The 14,645-nt window shown below is 41.1% G+C and overlaps 1 protein-coding gene across 1 annotated transcript in view; it reads left to right on the forward strand.

Moving 5' to 3' along the window:
• LOC136874772 (transcription factor Sox-2) overlaps positions 1-8,981 on the forward strand; it is a 237,317-nt gene extending 228,336 nt beyond the window's left edge. Inside the window, exon 2 of the mRNA XM_067148442.2 lies at positions 8,295-8,981. Within this exon, the coding sequence (XP_067004543.2) occupies positions 8,295-8,362 (68 nt within the window). The 3' untranslated portion in view covers positions 8,363-8,981. The remainder of the gene's footprint in view (positions 1-8,294) is intronic.
• The last annotated feature ends 5,664 nt before the right edge of the window (positions 8,982-14,645 follow it).

Genomic DNA, 14,645 nt, shown 5'->3' on the forward strand with positions numbered 1-14,645 from the left:
ATACTCCCAGATTGGAGATGCCTTGAAAAATATTATCAAAACGTGATCTCATAATCATAATGAGGAATTTCAACACCAAAACTGGAAGAAGTTCTAAAGGTGACTCATTAATCCATATGGTCTTGGTGAAAGTAATGGAAGAGGGGAACAGCTTAGTACATTTGTTGGGGAAGATGAATTTGTGATAAAAATCATTATTTACCCTTCCACCCAGACGTCTGTATACCTGGAAGTCTTCGAGAGACTCGCCTGAACATATTGTTAGAAACCAAATTGGCCATATCCTGGCAAATCAAAGTTAGAGGAACATTTGTACTTCAGTGAAAACTTACCCTGGCGCTGATATTTACTCACACCATAATCCTTTAGTTGGTGCTTTTAAAATAATGTTGAAGAAACATTTAAAGAAAGCGATTACGAAATATGATTTACGAAAACTTAAACAACCCTCCACGAGAGATCAAGTTAAACTACAACTAAAAATAATGTACTGTACCTAATAATTCGTGCACTGAAGTGAAAATTGAAAAGTTAAAATCACAATGGAATTAATTGAAGATAAACGTCTGCCAACAAATTTTGTCAAAAAAGAAGATCTAAATGACTGATGAGATCCTTAAATTAATGGAGTGGAGGAGGATAGCAAATCGTAACACTGATGAATATAAAAACATTAATAAAGATATCAGGAATAAAATAAGAGAAGATAAAGAAAACGAAATGCAGGAAAATGTGCTGAAATAGAAGCGTTACAACTAAAACATGATGGTTTCAATATTCATCGTAAAGTTAGAGAGCTGACAGGAGTATTCAAAACAAGGACAGCAAACAAGCTGGTAGACAGTGAAGGAAAAATCATAGTCGACTTAGAAGAAATCAAACATACATGGAGGGGATATATAAAAGATCTCTTTCTGGACAACCTACCAGAAACTCCACAGCTAAACTATGAAGCAGAACCAAGTATTCTAGTACAGGAAGTACAAACAGCAATAAAGATAATTAATGATGGCAGAGCCTCAGGCCCAGACAGCATCAATGCAAAAAAAAAAAATTAACATTTTAATGAGGACAATATGAAGTGGCTGGCTGTAATGTTCAATGACATCTACGATTCTTTCAACATTTCTTCTGAGTGGCTAAAATCAGAATTTATGGCATTACCTAAAATAACAGGAGCTAAGTTAGGTGGCGATTTCAGAATGATAAGCCTTATGAACCATTTCTTGAAACTCTGCGAAGACCAAATTTCACCTACGCAGTTTGGTTTCCGAAATGCAGTTGGCACACGGGAAGCTCTATTTAGCATTCAGGTACTATTTCAGCGATGTAGAGGCATAAATTATGTTATTTATGCCTGTTTTGTTGTCTATCAGGAGGATTTTGACAGAGTGCAACATCAAAAGATGATTGAAATATTAAAAAGTATTGGTGGTGTAGATGATACGGATCTAAGAATCATTGCTAAATTATACTTGAATCAGACTACTATTATTAGACTGGGATAGGAAAATAAGGGATGTACGACAGGGTTGTATAATGTCTCCATTACTATTTAACATCTATTCAGAATATATCTTCAGGGAAGTACTGGACGACATACAAATGGGAGTGCTTTTCAATGGACAATGGATGAACAACATTCGATATGCGGATGACTACGTATTTTTTTCAGATAGTTTAGAAACCTTTGGAGAAAGAATCTATGTGTATGAATATTACGAACTCAGATGGAAAGCCACTTCTAGGGAAAAAAGACAAAGGAGAATAATGGCCGGAACGTACCCAACAGTTGTATCAAGGCAAAGATGTAGACGATTAGGTTCTGGAACAAGAAGAGGGTGTTGATGCTGATGAAATGGGAGACCCAATTTTGAAATCGGAGCTGCTGGAGACCTAAATAGAGCAAGGCACCTGGAATTGATGACATTCCCTCTGAATTACTGACTGCCTTAGGAAAAAACAGCATGGCAAGATTATTCCATTTAGTGTGTAAAATATATGAAACAGGAGAAGTGCCATCCGATTTTCGGCAGAATTTTTTAATACCTCTTCCCAAGAAAGCCGGTGCTGACAAGTGTGGAATCTACTGCACAATTAGTTTAGTACCTCATGCCTGAAAAATCTTAACACGTATTATTTACAGAAGAATGGAAAGACAACTTGAAGCTGAGTTGGGAAAAGATCAATTTGGTTTCAGATGAAATGTAGGAACACGTGAAGCAATTCCAACCTTACGTCTGATCCTAGAGGACAGAATTAAGAAGGACAAACCCACGTACATGGCGTTCGTAGATCTAGAAAAGGCATTCGATAATGTTGATTGGCCCAAGCTATTTAAGATTATGAAGGTGATTGGGATCAGATACCGAAAACGAATAATTATCTACAATCTGTATAAAAATCAGTCTGCAGTCATAAAAATCAAAGGCTTTGAAAAAGAAGCAGCAATCCAGAAAGGAGTGAGGCAAGGCTGTAGTTTGTTCCCCCTCCTTTTCAGTGTTGACATAGAACATGTAGTAAAAGAAATCAAAGAGGAATTTGGAAAGGGAATCACAATCCAAGGAGAGGAATTCAAAACCTTGAGATTTGCCGATGATATTGTTATTTTATCTGAGACTGCAGAAGATCTCGAGAAGCTGCTGAATGGTATGGACGAAGTATTGGGTAAGGAGTACAAGATAAAAATATATATGTCCAAAACAAAAGTAATGTAGTGCAGTCGAACGAAGGCAGATGATGCAGGAACTATTAGATCGGGAAATGAAGTCTTAAAGGAAGTAGATGAAAATAGATACTTGGGTAATAAAATAACTGACGATGGCAGAGGTAAGGAGGACATAGAATGCAGACTATCGCAATCAAGGAAGAGCTTTCTTAAGAAAAGAAATTTGCTCACTTCAAACATTGATATAGGAATTAGAAAGATATTTCTGAAGACTTTCGTGTGGAACGTGGCATCGTATGGAAGTGAAACATGGACGATAACTAGCTCAGAAAGAAAGAGAATAGAAGCTTTTGAAATGTGGTGTTACAGAAGAATTATGAAGATGAGATGGATAGATCGAATCACGAATGAAGATATACTGAATCGGATCGGTGAGAGGAGATCGATTTGGCTAAATTTGACGAGAAGAAGAGATAGAATGATAGGACACATCTTAAGACACCCAGGACTTGTTCAGTTGGTTTTTAAAGGATGTGTAGGTGGTAAGAACGGTAGGGATAGACCAAGGTGTGGATATGACAAGCAGATTAGAGCAGATGTAGGATGCAATAGTTACGTCGAAATGGAAAGTTTAGCACAGGATAGGGTGGCATGGAGTTCTGCATTAAACCAGTCTATGGACTGATGACTCAAACAACACAGTTTAGAAAGCTTACAATATCTCATTGAAAGAGTAGCATTCACTGGCCATAAATACGGTCTTGACATGAATGTAAAGAAAATCAAAGTTATGGTCATAAGTAAAAACTGTATCCCTGCATGTCATCTAGTAATTGAACAAAAACCTGTTGAACGAGTACGGAAATACACTTATCTCGGCAATACCGTTAATGATCAATGGGATAACTCGGTTGAAGTGGACTACCGCATTGGAAAAGCTAGAACTGTGTTTAACAAAACGGGAAAACTGTTTAAAATTCGTGACTTAACACTAGTTACAAAAATGAGACTCCATCGCTGCTATGTATCTCATGTTCTCTATCACGGTGTTGAAACATGGACTTCAATGAAGTCGCTCAGTAAAATATTAGAGGCCTTGGAGATGTGGCTATACAAAAGGATGCTAAGGTGTCGTGGACAGATCATGTCACAAATGCAGAGATCCTTCGAAGAATGACAAAAGATAAGAAAGTAGTGACCACTGTAAAAAATGAGAAAGCTACAATACCTCGGTCACATCACGAGAAAGTAGCAGGTACCATCTACTGCAAGAAATTCTGCAGGGTAGATACCTGGAAAGAGAGATGTTGGCAGGAGACGAATCGTCTGGCTAAAAAAAAACCTGAGAGACTGGACTCTCAAGACATAAGCAGAGTTACTCCAAGCAGCTCACAACAGAGAAGACACAGCCAAGATGGTTGCCGACATCCGGAACGGATAGGGACTAGAATATGATGAAGGAGAAGAAAAATAAGAACAAGAAGAAAAAAGAAGAAGGCCGTACATTGCCGAGGGACAGGCAGAGAGGGAGCCTAACTGTCGCTACTTGCTGCGAGCAGCCTTGGGAGACACCATTCATATTCTGAAGGAGGCACCACTCAACCTGATGCTGGGACAACGATGCCTACGATTCTGGCCCTTGGTCGCTGTAATCACGGACAAGGTCTAGACGCACTGCGGGTGTACGAGATGATTGTTGACGTGCGACGACATGCACAAGAGATAATGTTTTAATGCCTCGTAACGCAATCCCGAGTAGCAAGACTAATACTCCGCAGCGAATAGGTGATATACCCACCAACAGCGAGGTGTAGGGGACGGTGGCATGGCTGGAGGGACCTGCACAGGGAGACAGCGTGCTCGGACCGACGACCACCGAAGAGGGACTTCACTGGCGACGCCACCTTAAACCAGCAACCACCCCACATTGTACCCCTGGTGAAAAGTCGAAAATTGATGAGATGCTGGATAACATGAAGCAGTGGAGAGTCATCAAGGAGTCGAACTGTCCTTGGTCACCACCAGTAGCCCAGGTGAAGAACAGGAAGAACGGCGAGCTCCTTTCTGCGTCGTTTACTGCATGTTGAATGGCGTCACAAGAAGGACTGCTTCCAGTCACCCTAGACAGACGACACCCTGGGCACGTTGTCTTGTGCTCAGTGGTTTTCGACTTTGGATCTAAAGTCTGGGTACTGGAAAATGGCGCTCTGTTCAGAATATGAGGAGAGGACGGAGTTTTATACCGTCCAATGTCTCTACAAGTTTCCCGTGATGCCCTTCGGTCTCTGTAACGAGGCGGTGACCTCCGAGCGGCTGATGGATTCTGTACTGAGAGAAATAATGCACGTCGCCTCCCTGTGTATATCATCGTAGTAGGGAACTCGTTCAGCAATACATAGAAGAACTTCGGACAGTGTTCCAGAGAATTCGATCAGCTCACTTGAAGCTGAATGCTGGAAAGTGCCTGCTGTTCCAGAATGAGGTGCGCTACCTGGGCTACATAATGTCGTTGGAAGGAGTAGCCATGGATCCCGAGAAGTTTGAAGATGTCGGAGACTGACTCGTGTCGATGGGCAAGCGGGAACTTCGGAGCTTCCTCGACTTTTGCGCATACTATCGCAGGTTCATATTCGACTATACCTATATGACATATCGAAGCCACTGAAGTGTCTCACCGAGGAGAGAAACCGTTCCAGTAGTTGTCAGAGGCTCAGGCTGCTTTTCGTACAGTGAAGGAGTCCCTGTGTACGACACCCCTCCTGGGATACACGAAGTCTGGGGAGAATGCGATGTAAAACGCTGTCCAAGGTCGAGCGGAACTGCTGCATGACGCGTCGGGAACTGATAGTCACTATGAAGACCTTGGAGTACTTCCACAAATACCTGTGTGGGCAGTCATTACATCTGTGCACCGACCACTCTGCCGTGACCTGCCTTCTAAGTTACCGTAACCTGAAGAGACACACAACTCATTGGATACAAAGTCTCTAAAATTATGACTTCACCACCGAACACCGACACGGAAGGAGACACCGCGACTCTGATGCTCTGTCCTGAAGGCCGTGTCCTGAGAACGGTGTACACTGCCAGAAGGTGGAGAGGTGGGCGAGCGCCGTGACGTGCGGACCGTGAGGGCCGCCGCCGCTGAAGGCTGCTCTGAGTGGACAGTGTCGACAGAGTGCTGTGTGTGTGTGTGTGTTCTGACGGCGAGTGCGTGACAGTGCTGCTGAGTGACGAGGGACAGTGAACGAAGACCAACCATGAGTGTACGAAGAAGTATACTATGTACAAAGTTGTAAGACTTGCGCGCGCGCAAGCTGTGAACTGTGTGGCGACGATAACGTACAGTGAGTGTGAATGTGAGTTGTGTAGTGCGTTAATTTGTAAATTATGAAGTGAATGAGTGGTGAGACTGAATTATTGAGAGCAGGGAGAGCGAGAGAGAAAGAGAGAGAGAGAGAGAGCTAACGGGTGTAATTGTGTGTTCTTGTAGTTGTGTATACAATTACTAATTAGTTAGTAAATCCTAGAGTAAAGGCTACCAGTTACGCGTTTATTTAGCTACCACCCACGTCCACGTTACAACTCGGTGAACTGCAACATTTATAAACCAAATCCCATGGCACTACAGCCCTTGAAGGGCCTTGGCCTACCAAGCGACCGCTGCTCAGGCCGGAGGCCTGCAGATTACGAGGTGTCGTGTGGTCAGCACGACGAATCCTCTCGGCCGTCATTCTTGGCTTTCGAGACCGGGTGCACCATTCATAGGTCTAAGGAAAAGTGAGCATTTCAAGTCTCTTTTATTTTAGAAGTTACAATGAGTAGCATTCTCTCTTCATCATCAATTGATTTCGTCGGCCAGAAGCAATAAGAACACATTCCATCGTAAGCAAATCACATGAAATATAAAGATCATGTGAACAAGGCGATACTTTTGAGGAATTCTGTAAATTTGAGAGTTAAACGATGAAAACACTTCAGTAATAAATAAATAAATAAATAAATAAATAAATAAATAAATAAATAAATAAATAAAACATTTGCATTTAAGGCTTTCACTCAGGTGGCATATTTCCTATCTGTTGTTTACTTAGCCTTTTCTTAAATATTTTCAAATAACTTGGAATTTTGTCGAAAACTTCCCTGGACAAATTATTCCAATCCTTACTCATCGTCCTATAAATGAATATTTGCCCCAATTTATCCTCTTTCATTCCAATTTTATTTTTATATTATGACCAATCCTAATTTTAAAAGCTGCAGCTCAAGCTTGTTCACCTCCCAATGCCATTATACGCCATCTCTCCACTTACAGCTCAGAACATACCACTTAGTCTTGCATTTCGTCTCCTTACTTTCAAGTCTCCCAGGTCAAAGTTTGCAACATCTCTATAACACTACTCATGATTGAGGTCTTACCAGAAACTTATACACCCTCTGTTTTACTTCTTTACTACAAGCCCTAAATACCCTCATAACCAGTGAAGTGGTCTGTACACTTCCATTACAACTTGCAGTGATTCCCGTGACGTACTTGCACCCCATCAGCACAGTAATTAAAACTGAGAGGACTTTTCCCCTTGGCGAAATATATCAAAGGAATAACATTTTGCTAAATATCCCCCACCGTAGTATATTCTTCTCGCAATATTTTCTTGATTTGCGATGTACTCTTGTTACAAAGTCTTTTCGTACATCACCAACATATCTATGTCTGTTCGTTTACAATATAGTATTCAAATTCCCTTTGAGGGCCCTGAAATTCTCCCGTTCCTTGTTGAAGCATAACCAGCTGACTGTTCCATTGTTATTTACTCCCTACTGCCTATGTTGGTGACCGTTGTATACATTTCCATATTGTAATAAATCAGGAAGAAAAGTTGAATTGTTGTAACTACGCAACAAACTACATGTACGCACGCGGGGCGATTATAACTATCGTGCGTCCTTGTTCGCAAGTATGACGTGTGCGTCTATTAATACAAGTAGCAGGAAGTATACCCTATAGCCGAAATAGTTCCACCACATATCTTGAAGGAAGTCCCTCCAGATTTGGGAAGATACAATCAGACTCTACCGGGAATGGAACCCGAGCCCCCTCTGAAACGAAGGCCACTACCCTGACCATCAGCCAAGAAACCAGGCGGCTTCAACAATCAGAACTTACGGGTTAAAGAACAACTAAGCCCTGCCAGTGATCAACCGTTCACAGTCTGGAGAACCGTGAACCGTTTAATAGTGGGAGTGCCTAAATACAAAACAATACTTCAGTAATAGGGTTTTAAATCAGCCAATGCGGATGTCATATATAAATGCGGTACTACTCAAGATTGAGAACATCTGTTTATCTGTCCTCTTCTGAGTGATCCTTTCAGAAAGGAAGATATTATAATAATCATATGAGGGAAATAAGAACATTGGTTTGATGTACTTTATTATTAAGACATTTTAAGTTTCGTTCATTCAGATCGAGGTATAGTGTCACAATCAGTTATTTGTTTTTCTGTGCTTATGTGCACAGGAATTGTTCCATTACTTATGTTATGTCTTGTACCATGGGAAGTGAAAATAAATTAAAGCTATTGAGTTTAAGTTTCACTAACAACTATTTTTTTACGGTTTTCAGAGATATCGAGGTGCCGGAATTTCGTCCCGCAAGAATACATGTACGTGCCGTTAAGTCCACCCACATGAGGCTGGTGTATTTAAACACCTTCAAATACCACCAGACTGAGCCAGGATCGAACCCGCCAATGTGGACTCAGGAAGTCAGCGCTTCTGCCGTGTGGGCAACTTAGTCCGGCTGAAAATAAGTTACTACCTTAACATTTGTCTGTAGCGAAAAGGAGAAATCTCAAAGGAAGAAAGAAAGAAAACACCTGCGTTCAAGGTAGTTTGTCGGGCTTCAGAACCCAGATCTCTGAATAGAACAGTTTCCTGGTGTTATTGTGTAGCTTTGTCTATTGAAAACAGTCACTTCCAATTCAAGAAACATTCTAAAAATATATTAAACATTTTTCGAGAAAATTAATTGTTGTTTACTTTGATGGAATATTGAGTTATGGAGTTTCAAGATGCATCACATTAATTGGCAACTAGACGTTGCATTACATTTCCTCTACTTTTAAGCTGGAATACTTCTACGGAGATACCCATCTCAGTTTTAAGACTGAACGAGTGAAACAAGCTTAGATGAGGTCAGCCATGGTTTGTTGTACGATGTTTCGTAACTTTTCAGGCAAATTAATGTTTCTTTAAATTTTCACTTATTGTGATGGAGAAATATTCACTTAGAAATGTAATCACTTCTAGAGATAGCTGAAATTTAAACTTAAATAAAACAAAATATCCTTCTAAAAATTTAAAATTAGTATGGTTAATATTATGACCTCTTCTGTTGACGTAATATTGTTTCCACAAAGTGATGAGGAAAAGATAGTCGACCGCTAGCCACGGAGAAACAACAACAAAGAAATTAAAATAAATATCTGAAAACCTTTTGATAGTACAGAGATCATAACCACGAGGTATGTATATTATTACGTCCATTTCAGAATACATTCATTTCATAACGTAAAATATGGAAGGTTTTTCAAATTTGTTTGCACATATGGGTACAGTACTTGGGAATTTTAATTGTGGACAGTAAGTAGCAACACCGGAATTTTCGTTGAATCACCACTGTTAACGCGCCCCGAGAAGTTGGGCGAGTCATCAGTGCATGGACGAGTCTACAGTATATGATTTGATCCGGCGGGGTGAGCTGGAGGGGTAAGTTGGATGTGTGTAAAACGGGGACCTTTATGTGCTATTTGTCTGTTATCAATTACAAGGGAACGAGAGTAATTTATGTTATGTACTAACTGTTAACTGTTGCCGATTATAAGATATTTTGAATGTGTTTTTGAACTGCGATACTAAAGACGTCGGATCTCCTGGCTAATAAACCTCCGTCAATGGTTTGAACTACCATCTGCTAAGCTCTTCCGAAGATCTGTGAACAAAACTACAATAGACACGATTATCACCTACATCCGGACCGATAAGTCACGAGGAGGAAGAGAAGAAGATACTTGTTGAAAGTCAACGGTCTGCTTTTGCGACCTAGGTGAGTTCTGAGAAGAAGATGACTTGTCTTTCAAAAAGTGAACAGTATCTTAAAAACAATGTTACATTCGTTGTGTGACGATAAGGTATAGTATTGGAGATATACCTTGCTCATGATACCTTGTGTCGATGGAAATATCTGTGGCTTAACTGAGATTACACAAATTCATCGAAGTGTGTCGCTTTTGAACTTGTTGGCCGTTGTCTGTGGATTACTGAAAATGATGGTAGATCTCCATCATACTGAGTCGCTAAAGAAGAGGAGACATGTTTCCCTATGTACTTTCATTTCAAATTAAGGAAAAATTTCTAGCATTTGAAATTTACTTGTGTAGGGTTGATAAGAATGTTTGCTTTTTATACATATTGAAGGATATGAGAGAGTGATGGGTAAATGTGGGGAAGGAAAGCTTATAGGAATAAATATATTTACTGTACTTTTGTTAGAATGGGCTTAGCAGTTGCGAATTCATTCTTCGAGCGTAAGACTATTCACCACTACACACTGGAGGGTAAGGGCAGCAGATCCATAAAATACGGTACCATAACCGATTTTGTTTCGTAAATTAAACGAGTGTTACATAGTACAAATACAATTAATATACCACAGGTCTGTCTGTTTCAGCGTTCCACACGCTTTAAGTCTAAGATCGGGTGCCAACCTCCCAGGTACTCGGGCGTAATCGTGCTACACTGTTTGTTTCTGTTTACATTTTAGCTGCAGACAATGAAAACGGATGAACGTACAGGAAAATTACCGGTGCTTTTCGGGGGGTATGCCTCAACTTTCCAGACAGATGGAAGGACAACAGTATGGTAGACCTATGTTTTTTTTGCTAGGGGCTTTACGTCGCACCGACACAGATAGGTCTTATGGCGACGATGGGATAGGAAAGGCATAGGAATTGGAAGGAAGCGGCCGTGGCCTTAATTAAGGTACAGCCCCAGCATTTGCCTGGTGTGAAAATGGGAAACCACGGAAAACCATTTTCAGGGCTGCCGATAGTGGGATTCGAACCTACTATCTCCCGGATGCAAGCTCACAACCGCGCGCCTCTACGCGCACGGCCAACTCGCCCGGTAGACCTATGTTCACAGTAGTTGTATTTGTACCCTCTAACATTCCTTTAATTTATGAAACCGTTTCTGTGCACCATGTATGTGTTGATGAAGCGTGTATGTATAGGTTTTGTTTTAATAGAATATAGCTAGTTGATTTGAAGCCAGTGTGGAAGAGTTATTTCAGGTATATAACCTGTGTGCACTTTCCGCAACTTTATTTGTTTTCAGGAAGTTAACTAAGGCCCGAATTAGATGCACCAGAACACTAGTTATCCTGTCCGGCTCCATGGTTAACCATGGTTAGCGTGCTGGCCTTTGATCACAGGGGTCCCGGGTCCGATTCCCGGCAGGGTCGGAAATTTTAATCTTAATTGGTTAATTTCGTTGGCACTGGGGCCAGGTGTAAGTGTCGTCTTCATCATCATTTCATCCTCATCACGATGCGCAGGTCGCCTGCGGAGTCAAATCAAAGGGCCTGCATCTGGCGAGCCGAACTTGTCCTCGGACATTCCCGGCACTAAAAGCCATACGCCATTACGTTACTAAACCAAACCAAACCAAACCCCATGCCACTACAGCCCTTGAAGGTACTTCGCCTACCAAGCGACCGCTGCTCAGCCCGAAGGCCTGCAGATTACGAGGTGTCGTGTGGTCAGCACGACGAATCCTCTCGGCCGTTATTCTTGGCTTTCTAGACTGGGTCCGCTATCTCACCATCAGATAGTTCCTCATTTCTAATCACGTAGGCTGAGTGGACCTCGTACCAGCCCTCAGGTCCAGGTAAAAGTCCCTGACCTGGCCGGGAATCGAACCCGGGGCCTCCGGGTAAGAGGCAGGCACACTACCCCTACACCACGGGGCCGGCATTACATTACTAGCTATCCTAATTTAAGTCAGGCACATAAATTAACAAATAATTTGGGTAGATTTAGCATTTGGAAGAATCATGAAAAAAATCATCTCATTATATTCACCATGTGATGGAGCAAACGAGTATGAAGTAGATAAGTTTCATGAAACACTGGGTGATATCGTTGTCCGGTTAAACAGCGAGGATAAGGATGAGTGACTTCAATGCAGTAATTGGAAATAGAACAAAAGGATATGAGAAGATAATGGGGAAATGTGGGAAAGGAAATGTAATAGGAATAGAAAATGATTACTGTACTTTTGTGTTAGTATGGGCTTAGAAGTTGCGAATTAATTCTTCGAGCATAAGGCTATTTACCACTACATGCGCGAGGATAAGGGAAGCAGATTTATAAAAACACTATATCACAACCGACTTTGTCCGGCTCCATGGCTAAATGTTTAGCGTGCTGGCCTTTGGTTACAGGGGTCCCGGGTTCGATTCTTGGCAGGGTCAGGAATTTCAATTATCATTGGTTAATTTCGCTGGCACAAGGGCTGGGCGTGTGTGTCTTTTCATCATCATTTCATCCTCATCACAACGCGCAGGTCGCTTTCGGGCTTCAAATCAAAAACTTGAATCTGGCGAACCGAACATGTCCGCGGAAACTCCCGGCACTAAAAGCCATACGGCATTCAATTTCATAACCGACTTTCAACTCAGAATATATTTTAGTATAATAATTAATATTGGTATTGCTTTTAAGTCTCACTAACTACATTCGACGTTCTTCGGAGGCTCTTAGGAGCCGGAATTGTGTCCCGCAGGAGTTCATTTACATGCCAGTACATCTACCGACTCGAGGCTAAGGTATTTGAGCACCTTCAAATGCTACAAGGTCAGAAGGCCAGTGCCTCAACAGTCTGAGCCACTCATCCATGCAAATCTATTACGAATGAGAGGGTCTTCGCGTACCGTACATTTTTCGATGGTACTGATCACACTCTGATATGTATTGAACTAAGTATGTCCAGGCCTAGGATAGAGAAGTGAAATCTGTCTGCAGTTAAATGAGGGTAGCGAATCACCAGAGCAACGAAATTAGACAGAAGTGCGTAGATATGATTAGTGAAACGTTCCTAAGAATAGAAAGTTAGCAGGTTCAGAAGATGGAAAGAGAATGGGTTGGCGTTCAGGGATGCTTTAGTACACTGGCGTAAAATGAAATCCCAGCACCAAGAGGCGGTTGTACTAGATAACCGAAATTACGGAGGCGTGTTTGCACATCTGAAAACTGACGCCTTTTCATATTTTCGCGCTAGTCCACGGAGAGTGGTGCTAGTAGTCAAACATGTCTTTTAAAGACGAAGAAAACAGTATAAGCAGTTAAATGAGTTTGAACGAGGCCGTGTAATAGGGTTACAAAAAAGGTGGTTTTTCTTTCCGCTATATATCAGAAAGTCGTGCAAGGATGTATCCACAGTGCATCGGTGTTTGGTAACATCGATCACGGGAAAGTACTATCTGAAAAATACCGGAGTCCGGCCACACATGGGCCCTACGGGTGGGAAGTTCGCCGTATTCGCCATATGTTCAGAGCTTCACTTGGCACCAGAGTGACAGCGATCTATAACAAATCGATTATCTGAGGGCCGGGATTTAAGGTCGGGTGCTCTTCTTGACACCACTTGTTTTTAGGTGAAAATTACCCCTAGGGTCATGGACGTGAAAAGTCAGTAGCTAAGCTACTAAGCTAATCAATGGGCCTATGTCATTTGTACATTGTACTTGTGAATTTGTAATTAACAGTACATGGGTTTATGGTCGAGGCGTTGGGCTTGAAATAAGGTACCATCATCGCATCATGATAAATAATGCAATAGTTCAACAGTGAAACCTGCACAAGATAGGAATATCATTCACAACCGTGTTTCTCTACGAGGATAAGGTGGATATAATTTCAAGTTCCATAATCAGGACGTCCATGATGGAGGAAAATAAGCGGAGAACGAAACATAGTGCCAAACTTATTTCAAATCGACGGCTCAGATTTATGAATACATAATTATAATCCATGTTGAATAGTAAAGTATAAAATAAAGGAATAATGTAGGGTATGATTAATACCGAATGGAAGAAGACAGTACAAGGTTTGAAGAGTATAATATTGTGCCAGTATATAAGGATTACTGTTTTTGTTTGTTTGTTTGTTTGTTTGTTTGTTTGTTTGTTTGTTTGCTTGCTTGTTTGTTTATATGCTGTATGTTATTTTAATATCATACAATTTGCGAAAATACATTGTTCCAATAGAAAAATAAAAATAGTAATTATGTGGCTTTTCCAACCTCAAAGTGGGATGAATTCCTCGTATATACGAATATAAATTATTTTAACCCTAGAAATACTGTACACAGTATATTGTACTTGAAAAATACAGGTTTATGAGTAGTAGATCTCATGCATTCAAGGAATTTTCAATGCTCTAAATGTTTTGGACAATATCATTGTATTTCCCTTCGATTAGAGATTATGATTTATTCCCCTTCAAGTTTCAAACACCTCATAAATTGCATGAAAATTCTCTTCCCTGGTAAATGTTCGTCACAACTGACCGCCAAAATCAGGGCTTAAAATACGTAGGAAAGGAGAGTCCATTCCGGTTGTTGAGAATCAGGCAGAGAGGAAAGAACTACAGTACATCAATTGAAAACTCGTTCATGGTCCATTACCATAGCATTGTGTGGGACATAATGAGACTGACGTAGAACAAAGTTCGCTGGCCATCCACTCGTAACTCAAGTGTTCCATTCTTGATGAACTATTCCTCAATTAGATTGTTTCATCGCATTGCCCTGTACCACTCCTCTCCACGTTATAACCGTTTTATGTGTGGAATATCGGTCAGCATTGTTCAACTCCATATGAACCATTCATCCATATAGTCTATATTGTTGCCTT

This window comes from Anabrus simplex, chromosome 5, assembly GCF_040414725.1.
Source record: "Anabrus simplex isolate iqAnaSimp1 chromosome 5, ASM4041472v1, whole genome shotgun sequence".
Taxonomy (NCBI): domain Eukaryota; kingdom Metazoa; phylum Arthropoda; class Insecta; order Orthoptera; family Tettigoniidae; genus Anabrus; species Anabrus simplex.